Below are 16,697 nucleotides of genomic sequence, written 5' to 3' on the forward strand. Positions count from 1 at the left end.
TGTGATTGGTGCAACACCTTTTTTATTTTACAACTGTCCATCTCAACTTGTTCTCAACTAGCCTACCTGGTTAAATAATGGTGAAATAAAACTTAGCCCAGGTCTGAAATGGATCAACAGAAAACCTGCACACATTCAATCATGTAAAAATATAAATAAAAAGTATGTCAACCCCTTTTAGATAGCATAGTCAATTTGCCAGCTGTTTTGTCTGAAGTATTTCATTTGATTGAATAACATGTACCAAATTAACTCATAAAACCCAGTTCTTATCTTAGGGGAATGAGCCATGGTAACCCACGTACATAAGTATGGTATTTATTCCCATCACAAAAATGGACATTGAATAGTAGGCTACCATTGGTGAGATGACAAATCAATATGAGAGAATGCTACATTAAGAATATCCACTCATCTCAGCTCAGCCATGCATTTGGTCTGGGCTAGTAGTTGAAGGGAAGGTCTTGATTGAATGGATTACTTTGCATGCAGTTTTTTTAGGGTTGTTGTTAGAAGTGTTCTCCCAGGTATGAACAGCAGGGGGCTGTACTAGCAAAGATGAACACCTTTTAGCGTGCAAGGAAAGCATGCTAAAGTCTGAATAAGCCAGATCACAGGGCCGTTCCCCCACAGTTCTGAATTTAACTAATGGACACATTCATGGATACACGTATGACAGTGTTCACAGTTGTAGGAGTAGCCTCCCTGTGGGCCAATAGAAAGGGCTAGAAAACAGACAAAAAAGCCTGTGCATTGGCTGCTGCTAATAGTCTCTTCCCATTCTGCCCCAGAAGAAAGTAGCCAACCCTGCTTCTCCACACACACAGCCCCTCAGCAGGCCCGTTGCTCCCGGTCAAGGTTCATCTTCTGGAAGAAGATCTTCCCAAACTCATAGGTGCTGACCATGACAGCACAGGCTGGGGCCACTTTGATCACCCTGGGTAGGAAACCTGAGGGGGATAAAGAGACACAATTTACCTGATTTAGTCCTCCATTCAGACTGCTTACTATAACAGCGCTTCAGGCATTGCAAATATATATTTTTTATATATCTTTGGACTTACCTGCAAAGAGCCCCCTGTATCCCGATTCAGCCCAAATTCCCCTCATGATATGCCATGTGGATGTGGGATTCTTCACAGGGACTAGGAGGAAGGGGAGAAAGACAGAGATTTAGTGGGAAATCCTACGTTCTATCGGAGAGGATAAAATACGATTTCAGACGTGAATGGCCATACGGGTACATAAGACCCTGTAATTACACACCTCCCAGTGTCTCCATCTCTCCCAGTTGGATCTGTCTTCGTGTCTTCACCACGTCAAAAGGTAGAGTCATGATGGCAGCAACCTGGGACAGAAGACAATAGACACACTCTCTATAAGCAATCACAGTGAAATCAACAGCAATACCCAGTGAAATCAACATAACTTACCCCCTGATCTATTGATCAGCAGTACGTTATGTAACTAGACAGGTGAAACACTAAAAACAGGCTTTAACCAGGGGGTCCACCTGTTATCAATTATCAACAGTCTAATGGTTGTCACAATGACACAGCAATTCTCTATTTTTTTCTGGTGTCAACTCAACCCTTATAATAACTCATGAGAGGACTGTCGAACTGCCATGATTTGACAGGGAACTTCCTGTTTTACTACAGATCTAGGCTAAGTAAGTGTGTCCACTTCTCTCACATATGAGAGAATCTCTCTAAACAAACAGGCTTGTTTTCAGCAGGGAGAGGCATTTGATTTTATTCATCATGGCCTCTTTCTGTCTTAAATACAAATAACATCTGTGTTACAACTGGCTTTCCTTTCCTGGTGAGAGATAGCACACTGAACTCTTCTCCATATTTGTCAATGATCTACCTATAATAAAACACACCTCTGCCTCACTTACAGTAAACTGAAAAGAATAGGAGCAGGAAAAAAATAATTAGACTATTTAGCTGTATACACCTTGCAATGTACAAACCATCCATCATCTTCTTCATGAAATCTAATAGAAGACATCTGCTTAACATGCATTGTAAATTCCCAGCAGTGGTATTAATGAGATACTCACAGCTCCAGAGATGGCCCCTGCTGTGAAGCTGATGGAGAAGGTGGCCTGAGACACATTGTACTGATCACACAGCTGGGCCTTCACCAGCTCATAGTTGAACCAGTACAGGGCTGCACACACAGAAAAACAGTCAGGTTGAAAAGTCACTGAGAAGCATTATCACACCGAAGATAGTATTCTTCTTCATTATGTAAACCCCAACTACTATCAACCAGTCCAACTAAGCCCTAGCAGTGACAGATAAATGGTTAGTGACATAACGTCCATGGAGGTGAAGTCTCACCTGAGAAGGGGACGTCTCGTAGGACGGTGGGTCCCCAGCCCCTCCACAGGGACAGCCAGCCATCCTGGGCAACACTAGAGCGGATACACACCCTCAGCTCGCTGTAGGTCAGCTTCCGGGACTGCATCTTGGTACGCACCAGCTCTAATGGGCTGATCACACTCACTGCTCCCACTGGAGAACACACAGACACGGGGAGTCAACGAAAGAGGGGCAGCAACAAACACATTACAGAAGGGAACAATGTAATAATGGCATTATTATATATCTACATTCTTAGTGTGGTGTGTGACAACTGAACTGTATCATAATCAAGACTTAATCAGCTTCAAGACATTGTGAATCCCAGTCCCATGTAGTCCACTTACGTCTAGCGAGACCCCCAGCCACCAGGGGGATGTAGTTGCCTTGGAACCCCATGCCGTAGCGCAGTAAGTCTCTGAGCTGGTCATAGCAGGTGAAGTAGATGACCGTGGCAGGCACCGCCATCACCCTGTACACAAACAGCAAGAAACTGTCAATCTCAAAGCTCTGCAAGCTGTTACATGATTAGGTGCAAAACAACACACTGAAATTGAAACCATGAAGTCATAGTTCTGAGTTTTTCTCTTTTATACAATCAAGGACTGATCGCTCTTATTACCGTTCTTTATTACAAATACATGTACTTGAAATACCCCAGTGACTCACAGTGTGGGAGGCAGCCCGCTCCACAGAGACCTGACCCCCTCGTTGCGCGTGATCTTCACAAAAGCATCCTGAGAAAAACAAACACCACACCGTGTTTGTCCTTGGGAACTGTGGAGTTCCAAAAAAATACAAACATTTGGGACTTCAAAAGACAGGTCGTTCCCAATCCAGTGTTTTAACGATGTCAAACCAGGTGATGTTGTGCTGTGTTGGTGGGAGCGAACAAGAGGGTTCTGAGTCTCTTACCAGGGTGCCACTGAAGTGGGTTGGTGTTTTGTACCAGCTGGTGCAGCTGGCCCCATACTGACACACATAGATGTGATCCATCAGGCCATTACAATACAGGAAGCACTTCCCTGAGACACAAAACACAAGAACAGGGTCACCAAAACAACCATACTGGTTAATATGTTACTGTATGAGACATGCTCTACTTCTATCTATACTATAGATAGGTAAATGTGAACCTACTGGGAGTAATGCCAAACGTTGGCGTCTCTGTAGGGCACGCATTCATGTGTAATTACAGTATGTCCGTTTGATACATCTATAGCTTCTAGTTCTATGTCAAATTAATGGATATTCAATAGTTCTGTAAAATAATGACATTGGTAAAACATTTAAAATAATACTTTAACAGTTTGTTTTTCAGTCAATAGTTGAACTTATATTGATGTGAGGGTGTCCATGACAGAGGTTAGATAAGCTATTAATAACAGAGGTTATGGCAATGACCGGTCAGACAGACACTGGGGACGATAACACCAAGGCTGCTCTAGCCAAGGCCTGCTCTGGACTACTAGTGTTTGCCTTATTTTAGGTATTGGCAAATGGTCAATCCAAGGCAAAGTATTTGAGGAGAAATCTATAAACAAACAAACGAGCTCCTCTAGTAATAGACAATTACATAGTAAAATAAGTGTTATACAGTATAACCTATGAACTACTTTCTTTGAGATTCATAAACACAAGTACCACAAGGCACAATTTGATACCCGGTAGCTATGAATCATGTTGAATTCTTTCAAGTACCAGAAAGCACTCATTGTTACCACATCATTTCCTTGTGAAGTTCAATATGCTAATACTAACTAGCTGGTTACAATATCTGCGCAAATTTCCCTTAGTTTTCTTTATAAAATGTTCAGAGTGAGTTATGGTGTAGCTGAGTGGAGAGATAGAGAGCGCCATGGCTGTTGCCCATATAATCATTCAGCTCAGAGTATAATGGTGCACTGAGGAAGAGTATGAAGTTACACACACATACATACATATATATATATATATATATATATACACACACACACATATATAGACATTAGAGGTCGACCGATTATGATTTTTCAACTCCGTTACCGATTGGAGGACCAAAAAAAGCCGATACCGATTAATCGGCAGATTTAAAAAACTAATGTATTTGTAATACTGACAATTACAACAATACTGAATGAACACTTAATTTAACTTAATATAATACATCAATTTAGCCTCAAATAAATAAAACGTTCAATTTGGTTTAAATAATGCAAAAACAAAGTGTTGGAGAAGTAAAAGTGCAATATGTGCCATGTAAAAAAGCTAACGTTTGAGTTCCTTGCTCAGAACATGAGAACATATGAAAGTTGGTGGTTCCTTTTAACACGAGACTTCAATATTCCAAGGTAAGAGGTTTTAGGTTGTAGTTAATTTGGTATTTATAGGACTAGTTCTCTCTATACCATTTGTATTTCATTTACCTTTGACTATTGGATGTTCTTATAGGCACTTTAGTATTGCCAGTGTAACAGTATTAAAATGTTCCATCAGTTTATGTTCCACATTATACTGTCATTATACAACATTATCTTCACCAGATCCCTCTCAGCACTGCCTGGACTACGCAAAAATGCAAATGCTTTCCGTTTGAGTTATATTAGGTTTTATTTTCATCGTTTTTCATCGTCCCTCTCCTCGCCCCTGTTAACTCGAAATGACACAACGACAAGGTTCCAGTTTAACAAAGTTTACTATACCGTATGAACACCCTCAAAGGTCGCCCTTACACTCAAGGCTAGGTCCATCAACTACCAGACTTCCTGCGCATGCTCACTCTTGACTGAGTGATAGCCCCGTAATAACAGAAATATTGGGATACTTAAAACATGAACTTAACAGCCCCTACCTGGGCTCGAACCAGGAACACATCGACAACAGCCACCCTCGAAGTAGCGTTACCCATCGCTCCACAAAAGCTGCGGCCCTTGCAGAGCAAGGGGAATAACTACTCCAAGTCTCAGAGCGAGTGACGTTTGAAACGCTATTAGCTCGCACCCCGCTCACATCGGTTACATCAGCCATTAGGCTGATAAGCTTGAAGTCATAAACAGCGCTGTGCTTGCGAAGAGCTGCTGGCAAAACGCACAAAAGTGCTGTTTGAATGAATGCTTACGAGCCTGCTGCTGCCTACCATCGCTCAGTCAGACTGCTCTATCAAATATCAAATCATAGACTTAATTATAACATAATAACACACAGAAATACGAGCCTTTGGTCATTAATATGGTCCAATCTGGAAACTATCATTTCAAAAACAAAAAGTTTATTATTTCAGTGAAATACGGAACCATTTGGTATTTTATCTAACCAATTATACATCCCCCAGCGGTGCATCGATTATACATCCCCCAGCGTTGCACCGATTATACATCCCCCAGCGGTGCATCGATTATACATCCCCCAGCGTTGCACCGATTATACATCCCCCAGCGTTGCACCAATTATACATCCCCCAGCGTTGCACCGATTATACATCCCCCAGCGTTGCACCGATTATACATCCCCCAGCGGTGCATCGATTATACATCCCCCAGCGTTGCACCGATTATACATCCCCCAGCGTTGCACCGATTATACATCCCCCAGCGTTGCATCGATTATACATCCCCCAGCGGTGCACCGATTATACATCCCCCAGCGTTGCACCGATTATACATCCCCCAGCGGTGCATCGATTATACATCCCCCAGCGTTGCATCGATTATACATCCCCCAGCGGTGCACCGATTATACATCCCCCAGCGTTGCATCGATTATACATCCCCCAGCGGTGCATCGATTATACATCCCCCAGCGTTGCACCGATTATACATCCCCCAGCGTTGCACCGATTATACATCCCCCAGCGGTGCATCGATTATACATCCCCCAGCGTTGCACCGATTATACATCCCCCAGCGGTGCACCGATTATACATCCCCCAGCGGTGCATCGATTGATTATACATCCCCCAGCGTTGCATCGATTATACATCCCCCAGCGGTGCATCGATTGATTATACATCCCCCAGCGTTGCATCGATTATACATCCCCCAGCGGTGCATCGATTATACATCCCTCAGCGGTGCACCGATTATACATCCCCCAGCGGTGCATCGATTGATTATACATCCCCCAGCGGTGCATCGATTATACATCCCCCAGCGGTGCATCGATTATACATCCCCCAGCGTTGCACCGATTATACATCCCCCAGCGGTGCACCGATTATACATCCCCCAGCGGTGCATCGATTACACATCCCCCAGCGGTGCATCGATTATACATCCCCCAGCGGTGCATCGATTATACATCCCCCAGCGGTGCATCGATTATACATCCCCCAGCGGTGCATCGATTATACATCCCCCAGCGGTGCATCGATCGATTATACATCCCCCAGCGGTGCATCGATTATACATCCCCCAGCGGTGCATCGATTGTACATCCCCCAGCGGTGCATCGATTATACATCCCCCAGCGGTGCATCGATTATACATCCCCCAGCGGTGCATCGATTATACATCCCCCAGCGTTGCACCGATTATACATCCCCCAGCGTTGCACCGATTATACATCCCCCAGCGGTGCACCGATTATACATCCCCCAGCGTTGCACCGATTATACATCCCCCAGCGTTGCATCGATTATACATCCCCCAGCGGTGCATCGATTGATTATACATCCCCCAGCGTTGCATCGATTATACATCCCCCAGCGGTGCACCGATTATACATCCCCCAGCGGTGCATCGATTATACATCCCCCAGCGGTGCATCGATTATACATCCCCCAGCGGTGCATCGATTATACATCCCCCAGCGGTGCATCGATTATACATCCCCCAGCGGTGCATCGATTATACATCCCCCAGCGGTGCATCGATTATACATCCCCCAGCGGTGCACCGATTATACATCCCCCAGCGGTGCATCGATTGATTATACATCCCCCAGCGGTGCATCGATTATACATCCCCCAGCGGTGCATCGATTATACATCCCCCAGCGGTGCATCGATTGATTATACATCCCCCAGCGTTGCACCGATTATACATCCCCCAGCGGTGCATCGATTATACATCCCCCAGCGTTGCATCGATTATACATCCCCCAGCGGTGCATCGATTGATTATACATCCCCCAGCGTTGCACCGATTATACATCCCCCAGCGGTGCATCGATTATACATCCCCCAGCGTTGCATCGATTATACATCCCCCAGCGTTGCACCGATTATACATCCCCCAGCGGTGCAACGATTATACATCCCCCAGCGGTGCACCGATTATACATCCCCCAGCGGTGCACCGATTATACATCCCCCAGCGGTGCATCGATTATACATCCCCCAGCGGTGCATCGATCGATTATACATCCCCCAGCGGTGCATCGATCGATTATACATCCCCCAGCGTTGCATCGATTATACATCCCCCAGCGGTGCATCGATTATACATCCCCCAGCGGTGCATCGATTATACATCCCCCAGCGGTGCACCGATTATACATCCCCCAGCGTTGCATCGATTATACATCCCCCAGCGGTGCATCGATTGATTATACATCCCCCAGCGTTGCATCGATTATACATCCCCCAGCGGTGCACCGATTATACATCCCCCAGCGGTGCACCGATTATACATCCCCCAGCGGTGCATCGATTGATTATACATCCCCCAGCGTTGCATCGATTATACATCCCCCAGCGGTGCACCGATTATACATCCCCCAGCGGTGCATCGATTATACATCCCCCAGCGGTGCATCGATTATACATCCCCCAGCGGTGCATCGATTATACATCCCCCAGCGGTGCATCGATTATACATCCCCCAGCGGTGCATCGATTATACATCCCCCAGCGGTGCATCGATTATACATCCCCCAGCGGTGCATCGATTATACATCCCCCAGCGGTGCATCGATTATACATCCCCCAGCGGTGCACCGATTATACATCCCCCAGCGGTGCATCGATTGATTATACATCCCCCAGCGGTGCATCGATTATACATCCCCCAGCGGTGCATCGATTATACATCCCCCAGCGGTGCATCGATTGATTATACATCCCCCAGCGTTGCACCGATTATACATCCCCCAGCGGTGCATCGATTATACATCCCCCAGCGTTGCATCGATTATACATCCCCCAGCGGTGCATCGATTGATTATACATCCCCCAGCGTTGCACCGATTATACATCCCCCAGCGGTGCATCGATTATACATCCCCCAGCGTTGCATCGATTATACATCCCCCAGCGGTGCATCGATTGATTATACATCCCCCAGCGGTGCACCGATTATACATCCCCCAGCGGTGCATCGATTGATTATACATCCCCCAGCGGTGCATCGATTATACATCCCCCAGCGGTGCATCGATTATACATCCCCCAGCGGTGCACCGATTATACATCCCCCAGCGGTGCATCGATTATACATCCCCCAGCGGTGCATCGATTATACATCCCCCAGCGGTGCATCGATTATACATCCCCCAGCGGTGCATCGATTATACATCCCCCAGCGTTGCACCGATTATACATCCCCCAGCGTTGCATCGATTATACATCCCCCAGCGGTGCATCGATTGATTATACATCCCCCAGCGGTGCATCGATTGATTATACATCCCCCAGCGTTGCATCGATTATACATCCCCCAGGAATGGCCGATTAATTACGGCCGATTTCAAGTTTTCATAACAATCAGAAATCAGTATTTTTGGGCTCCGATTGTAAAAAAATATTTTTTTATACCTTTTATTTAACTAGGCAAGTCAGTTAAGAACACATTCTTATTTTCAATGACTGCCTAGGAACTGTAGGTTAACTGCCTTGTTCAGGGGCAGAACGACAGATTATTACCTTGTCAGCTCAGGGGTTCCAATCTTGCAACCGCACAGTTAACTAGTCCAACGCTCTAACAATTGCACTCCGCGAGTAGCCTGCCTGTTACGCGAATGCAGAAGAAGCCAAGGTAAATTGCTATCTAGCATTAAACTTATCTTATAAAAACAATCAATCATAATCATAATAACTACAAATCCAGTTTAGCCACCCGTTAGATAAAATACCGAACGGTTCCGTATTTCACTGAAATAATAAACGTTTTGTTTTCTAAATGATAGTTTCCGGATTCGATCATATTAATGACCAAAGGCTCGTATTTCTGTGTGTTGTTATGTTATAATTAAGTCTGATTTATAGAGCAGTCTGACTGAGCAGCAGCAGGCCCGTAATCATTCATTCAAACAGCACATTCGTACGTTTTGCCAGCAGCTCTTCGCAAGCACAGAGCTGTTTATGACTTCAAGCCTATCAGCCTAATGGCTGGTGTAACCAATGTGAAATGGCTAGCTAGTTAGCTGGGTGTGCGCTAATACTGTTTCAAACGTCACTCGCTTTTAGATTTGGAGTAGTTATTCCCCTTGCGCTGCAAGGGCCGCAGCTTTTGTGGAGCGATGGGTAACGATGCTTCGAGTGTGGCTGTTGTCGATGTGTTCCCGGTTCGAGCCCAGGTAGGGGCGAGGAGGGGGACGGAAGCTATACTGTTACACTGGCAATACTATAGGTCCTATAAGAACATCCAATAGTCAAAGGTATATGAAATACAAATGGTATAGAGAGAAATAGTCCTATAAATACTATATTAACTACAACCTAAAACCTCTTACCTTGGAATATTGAAGTCTCGTGTTAAAAGGAACCACCAACTTTCATATGTTCTCATGTTCTGAGCAAGGAACTTAAACGTTAGCTTTTTTACATGGCACATATTACTTTCTTCTCCCACACTTTGTTTTTGCATTATTTAAACCAAATTGAACATGTTTCATTATTTATTTGAGGCTAAATTGATTTTATTGATGTTTTATATTAAGTTAAAATAAGTGTTAATTCAGTATTGTTGTAATTGTCATTATTACAAATAAAAAACATATATATATATATATATATATATATTTTTTTTTAAATCGGCCGATTAATCGGTATCAGCGTTTTTGGTCCTCCAATAATCAGTATCGGCGTTGAAAAATCATAATCGGTCGACCTCTAATAGAGGGTACATATAATTGCCAAAGATTTCTAAATCAATTTGCTCAGACTATGGTTAAAGCCCAGTTTGTTAGTAGGTCATATTGGCAGAGCAGTGCCAGATAGGCACATGTAGTCAGTCAGACTGGGCAAAGTCTGGGCATGCAGCGAGCGGCGCCGGCGGGTTTACTCACATTTGGAGGGGCGGATTACACCACTCCATGAAGCAGAGTCAGCAGCTAAAGCTATGAAACAAAGCAAAGAGAGATAGAAACACAGAGATGGAGAGAATGAAAGAGCACAAGACACACAAAATAATCATTTGAGCAGAGAAAAGCTAAAGCATGTCTCACATTCCACTAAATGTAGCCTGACATGGCTGCCGAAGGTTGCCGACATAAGGACTTCTAAACCCCCTTTACCTCAACCCCTCTTCTATTATTTAGGCTTAGGGAGCAGATGGGCAAGAGGCTGAATGTAGTCTCTCACAGGGAAAGTGATAACAGTGCAGTTGACTTTTTATTTTTATTTTTTTTATTTAACTAGAAAAGTCAGTTAAGAACAAATTCTTATTTACAATGACGGCCTATGAACAGTGGGTTAACTGCCTTGTTCAGGGGCAGAACAACAGATTTATACCACGTCAGCTCGGGGATTCAATCTAGCAACCTTTCGGTTACTGGCCCAATGTGCTAACCACTAGACTACCTGCCTCCCCAGTTTTCAGGGGTGGGGAGTGGGGACATAAACATCTAATACTTAGACTATCCCCGCAATGGTAAGAAGCAATAAGCAGACTCATCGTATAAGCAGTGAATGTTATCTGTTAGTGTTCTACCTTGATAGAATTGTTTTTGCTGGGCCTGCAGCCTTATCTTCACCACGTCCAGTGGTGTGACTGTGAAAGAGAGACAGATTCAATTATACTGATCTATTTACACCCATCATGGGTCTTGTCAATGAGGAACACCTGCATACATGAGTGTGAGCGTATGTTTATGTGAGGTGCAGTGTGTGAGTGGATCTGGGAAAATGGAATAGTGTTCTACAAGAACGGTGTCTTCTCTGAAAAGAAATCTGTGTGTGTGTGTGGGGGGGGGGCTGTTCCTACACACAAGGCTTGGACACTAATTCCGCAGGCTTTGGAGTCTGGTCACACTAGCCAGATCTCAACCTGTACAACCAGACTGGAGTGGAGCTCAGATGGACACACAAAGTGAACCAGTGACAGCCTCTGATGCAGTTGTGGCAGACTCCTGTGTTGTAGTGGAGGCTTCGGTCCCCCATGATGGAACATTTCATCCTAGTTCTACAGTTGCCATGGCACCTAGTGGCAGGCTAGGCAGAGAGCTCATGTAAATTCTGTACATATTTAATAACATTTCATCGTTTTTATACAAATACTTTTTTTTTTTACAAACATTTCATTTTTCAACAGCTAAAAGAGTGCAGATCAAGTCTTGATATCCTGAATCGTAATCCTGCCCGTAACCTGATGAAAATCAGTGTGGTCAACAAGCTAGCTAATTCTGTAGAGACAGTATCTAATATAGCTTTGTTACAATTGATTTCAGTACGGTAAATCGATTCACTCTCCTTAAATATTTGTCATCTGATTTATTTGTTTCAGTCTCTGAATTGTTTAATCTCACTTTTCGCCACCAGCTCCTGATATCAGGGCATAAAATCTATAATATGTCTCCTGAATTTGCCTGGTGCACATGCGCACTAGGTCCGAGCTCATTTTCCCTGGCTAAACTAGCTGGCTACTGAACTATGCTAGTTTTTGTCCTCATTGCCAAACTTCAGAAATATTGCACCCTCAACTTCAAAACTTCTTTGCTACAATAGTTATAATTCATGACTGGTTTGTGAAATCTGTCGTAAGACGGTGGAGAAGGATATCATTGCTACTTAAAAACGGACCCAACATCAGTTTTCAGATTCACCGGCGTCATTGGCATAGGGTTAGCTGGACGTTTCTGACTGGTCTTGGAACTGTGACAACAGGCAGCCTCTCCTCGCTAGGTGCGATGGGATATGTAGTGATTTTGCCAACACAGTCAGATATCTACACAGCCTTGTACCTTTACCCTTTTTTACACGGACCATTGTTGATTAAATCGGACTTCTCTGGTATTATTTAGTGTTTACACTGTTCAAAATTGTCCGAAAAATAATATTAATAATAATAACCCTCCTATTTCTGGATCTCCTTATTGTTATCATTACTATTATTATGATCATCATTATAATAATAAATAATGACATAGGCTCAGAATAGCAGCCTTGTATAACCAGCTGTAGGCCTAAGACCACATCCTGTGTACTGTAACTTTCTTAGGCCTATATTTCTATAGTTATATAGGCTACTGCATCAATCAATCATTAATTTGTTCGTGCCATCACACAGCATACGAGACATTCATGAAGGCCAGCATCCTGAAGTCGCCTCATTACTGTTGACATTGAGACTGGTGTTTTACAGTCACTATTTAATGAAGCGGCCAGTTGAGGACTTGTGAGGCTTCTGTGCCTAAGACACGGTCATGCAGATGAGCAGAGACCCTGGGCATCTTTCGGTGTTTTTCCAGAGTCAGTAGAAAGGCCTCTTTAGTGTCCTAATTTTTCATAACTGTGACCTTATTAATTGCCTACCGTCTGAAAGCTGTTAGTGTCTTAACGACCGTTCCACAGGTTCATTAATTGTTTATGGTTCATTTAACAAGATTGGGAAACAGTGTTTAAACCTTTTAGAATGAAGATCTGTGAAGTTTGGGATTTTTACAAATTATCTTTGAAAGACAGGGTCCTGAAAAGGGACGTTTCGTTTTTTTGCTGAGATACATATTCAAACTCAGTTTCACAATTGCTGACATTTAATCCTAGTAAAAATTCCCCGTCTTAGGTCAGTAAGGATCACCACTTTATTTTAAGAATGTGAAATGTCAGAATAATATTAGAAAGAATGACTTATTTCAGCTTTTATTTCTGTCATCACATTCCCAGTGGGTCAGAAGTTTACATGCACTCAATTAGTATTTGTTAGCATTGACTTTAAATTGTTTAACTTGGGTCAAACTTTTCAGGTAGCCTTCCACAAGCTTCCGAATTATGGCCCATTCCTCCTGACAGAGCTGGTGTAACTGAGTCAGGTTTGTAGACATCCTTGTTCACACACGCTTTTTCAGTTCTGCCCACAAATTTTCTATGGGATTGAGGTCAGGGTTTTGTGATGGCGACTAAAATACCTTGACTTTGTTGTCCTGTTCTATTTTTGTTTTATCAGACCAGAGTACATTTCTCCAAAAAGTACAATCTTTGTCCCCATGTGCAGTTGCAAACCATAGTCTGGCTTTTTATGGTGGTTTTGGAGCTGTGACTTCTTTCTTGCTAAGCGGCCTTTCAGGTTATATCAATATAGGAGTCGTTTTACTGTGGATATAGATACTTTTGTACCTGTTTCCTCAAGCATCTTCACAGTGTCCTTTGCTGTTGTTCTGGGATTGATTTGCACTTTTTGCACCAAAGTACGTTCATCTCTAGGAGACAGAACACGTCTCCTTCCTGAGCGGTATGACTGCTGCGTGGTCCCATGGTGTTTATCCTGGCGTACTGTTGTTTAAACAGATGAACGTGGTACCTTCAGGCGTTTGGAAATTGCTCCCAAGGATGAACCAGACTTGTGGAGGTCTACATTTTCTTCTGAGGTCTTGACTGATTTATTTAGATTTTCCCATAATGTCAAGCAAAGAGGCACTGAGTTTGAAGGTAGGCCTTGAAATACATCTACAGGTACACCTTCAATTGACTCAAATTATGTCAATTAGCCTATCAGAAGCTTCGAAAGCCATTACATAATTTTTGGGAATTTTCCAAGCTGTTTAAAAGCACAGTCAACTTAGTGTACAATTGTTTACACATGGGGACAAAGATCGTACTTTTTGGAGAAATGTCCTCTGGTCTGATGTAACAAAAATAGAACTGTTTGACCATAATGACCATCGTTATGTTTGGAGGAAAAATGGGGAGGCTTGCAAGTCGAAGAACACCATCACAACTGTGAAGCACGGGAGTGGCAGCATCATGTTGTGGGGGTGCTTTGCTGTAGGAGGGACTGGTGCACTTCACAAAATAGATGGCATCATGAGGATGGAAAATTATGTGGATGTATTGAAGCAACATCTTAAGACATCAGTCAGGAAGTTAAAACTTGGTCGCAAATGGGTCTTCCAAATGGACAATGACCCCATGCATACTTCCAAAGTTGTGGAAAAATGGCCTAAGAACAACAAATTCAAGGTATTGGAGTGGCCATCACAAAGCCCTGACCTGAATCCTATAGAAAATGTGTGGGCAGAACAGGAAAAAGCGTGTGCGACAAGGAAGCCTACAAACCTGACAGTTACACCAGCTCTGTCAGGAAGAATGGGCCAAAATTATTGTGGGAAGCTTGTGGAAGGCTACCCAAAACAATTGACCCAAGTTAAACAATTTAAAGGCAATGCTACCAAATACAAATTGAGTGTATGTAAACCTTCTGACACACTGGCAATGTGATGAAAGAAATACAATCTGAAATAAATCACTAGACTATTATTCTGACATTTCACATTCTTAAAATAAAGTGGTTATCCTAACTGACCTAAGACGGGGAATTGTTACTAGGATTAAATGTCAGGAATGAAAAACTGAGTTTAAATATATTTGGCTAAGGTGTATGTAAACTTCCGACATCAACTGATATATATATATATATATATATATATATATATATATATATATATATATATATATATATATATATATATATATATATATATATATATATATGTATATATATATAATTATATAAGTCCACCATCTTGGTGTTTGCAATCTGTGTTTTTACTGGTTCCCCTAAATTCCCCTAGGTAGGTTTATTTATTTATTGGCAGAGAGGACATGTTTGTTGTTGTGCCCCTCTATTGGACATTGATCTTACCGAACACTGATGTGAGCAGCGCCCCAGTGCCAGAGGCCAGCATCTGCTGCACTGGAGTGATCCCAGCTGAGGGGGTAACAACAGGCCGTTCCCCCATCCTGACCACCTGAGACAGACAGGGAGACAGAAAACATCAACTTTAACCACACTACTCAAATGTCATTGTCATAGTGTTACTTTAATTTTCTCTTCTAATGAGAGGCTAGTTAGTGCTTGACAGATTCCATTATATGTGAAATAAACAAGGCTGTTGGGGAGTGCCTCTGCTTTGAGCTAGGCTATACTCTGTCAAACTGTGCCTGATTACTGAGACAAAATACAGAATGTCCTCAGGGCAAGACGGCCAGCCTGGTCACTGCCTGGACAACAGCATGACTATTGTAAAGCTTGAGCTTAGCCTAATCCTAGGCTCCTGCATATTATCCAAACGTGTGTCTTAGGGGTCCTTGAATAGCCAACAGCCACTACTAGTCCAAATGACAAACAGCTTGTTATTAAGGAGTCTATTTCTAAGTGATAGTGACTAGACGTACAGTAGCCTCGTTCATGTGGGATAGGAGGGTTTATAATAGAGCGCTTGACACACTAAGATAAGGTATCTGTTGTGTGCACGTCTCCCCTCTCCTAGCTACTACACCCAGTTTTCAAACCCCACACACTTCCACAACACCTCACTGAAACAATAGCACGTCTGGTAACATAAAAACTACTATCCACAGAAGATTGACAAAGCTCACATTTAATACAGACAGCGGGGGGGATTAGAACCTGACGAATTGAAAATGGGTGATAACAAATGGCAAATTGAAATGGGTGATATAAAACGTGTTTACTAAGATACATTAATAATTGGCAGATTATGAATGAAAGAGTCTAGAAAGCAACAAGAGAGAACATCTACCTCTCTCTTTACAGTACCACTAACATAGGGCTAATTGTTTCTAGAAGAGATGTATAAACATTTCTAGCCCAGTTCTTGATCAGAGGGAGCCATCTCAAGCATATGATCAAATGTGTTGCTGAGAGGCTCTTGCTGCCAAGGGAATGTTTTTATTTTACCTTTATTTAACTAGACAAGTCAGTTAAGAACAAATTCTTATTTTCAATGACGGCCTAGGAACAGTGGGTTAACTGCCTTGTTCAGGGGCAGAACGACAGATTTTTACCTTGTCAGCTTGGGGATTTGATCTTGCAACCTTTTGGTTACTAGTCCAATGGTCTAACCACTATGCCTGACAGCTTGAAAGACATTTTGGACACTACAGTGAAAATGGTTAACTTTGTTAAAGCAAGGCCCCTGAACTCATGTATTTTCTGCAATATGCAATGACTT

At 43.1% G+C, this 16,697-nt stretch overlaps 1 protein-coding gene across 3 annotated transcripts in view; it reads right to left on the reverse strand.

The window, feature by feature from the left end:
- LOC139364982 (mitochondrial glutathione transporter SLC25A39-like) overlaps positions 1–16,697 on the reverse strand; it is a 19,800-nt gene continuing 3,103 nt past the window's right edge. The window contains exons 2-12 of one of the 3 annotated variants that reach the window (XM_071102268.1): positions 15,365–15,470; positions 11,219–11,278; positions 10,575–10,625; positions 3,288–3,397; positions 3,042–3,109; positions 2,720–2,844; positions 2,352–2,525; positions 2,069–2,178; positions 1,267–1,348; positions 1,065–1,145; positions 1–950 (exon numbers count right to left, since the gene is read on the reverse strand). In XM_071102268.1, the coding sequence (XP_070958369.1) occupies positions 832–950; positions 1,065–1,145; positions 1,267–1,348; positions 2,069–2,178; positions 2,352–2,525; positions 2,720–2,844; positions 3,042–3,109; positions 3,288–3,397; positions 10,575–10,625; positions 11,219–11,278; positions 15,365–15,461 (1,077 nt within the window). In that variant the 5' untranslated portion in view covers positions 15,462–15,470 and the 3' untranslated portion in view covers positions 1–831. Of the gene's footprint in view, positions 951–1,064; positions 1,146–1,266; positions 1,349–2,068; positions 2,179–2,351; positions 2,526–2,719; positions 2,845–3,041; positions 3,150–3,287; positions 3,398–10,574; positions 10,626–11,218; positions 11,279–15,364; positions 15,471–16,697 lie in introns of all 3 variants that reach the window. The other 2 variants (XM_071102270.1, XM_071102269.1) reach the window with 2 other exon arrangements.

The sequence above is a fragment of the Oncorhynchus clarkii genome, chromosome 13 (assembly GCF_045791955.1).
Source record: "Oncorhynchus clarkii lewisi isolate Uvic-CL-2024 chromosome 13, UVic_Ocla_1.0, whole genome shotgun sequence".
In the NCBI taxonomy this organism is placed as follows: domain Eukaryota; kingdom Metazoa; phylum Chordata; class Actinopteri; order Salmoniformes; family Salmonidae; genus Oncorhynchus; species Oncorhynchus clarkii.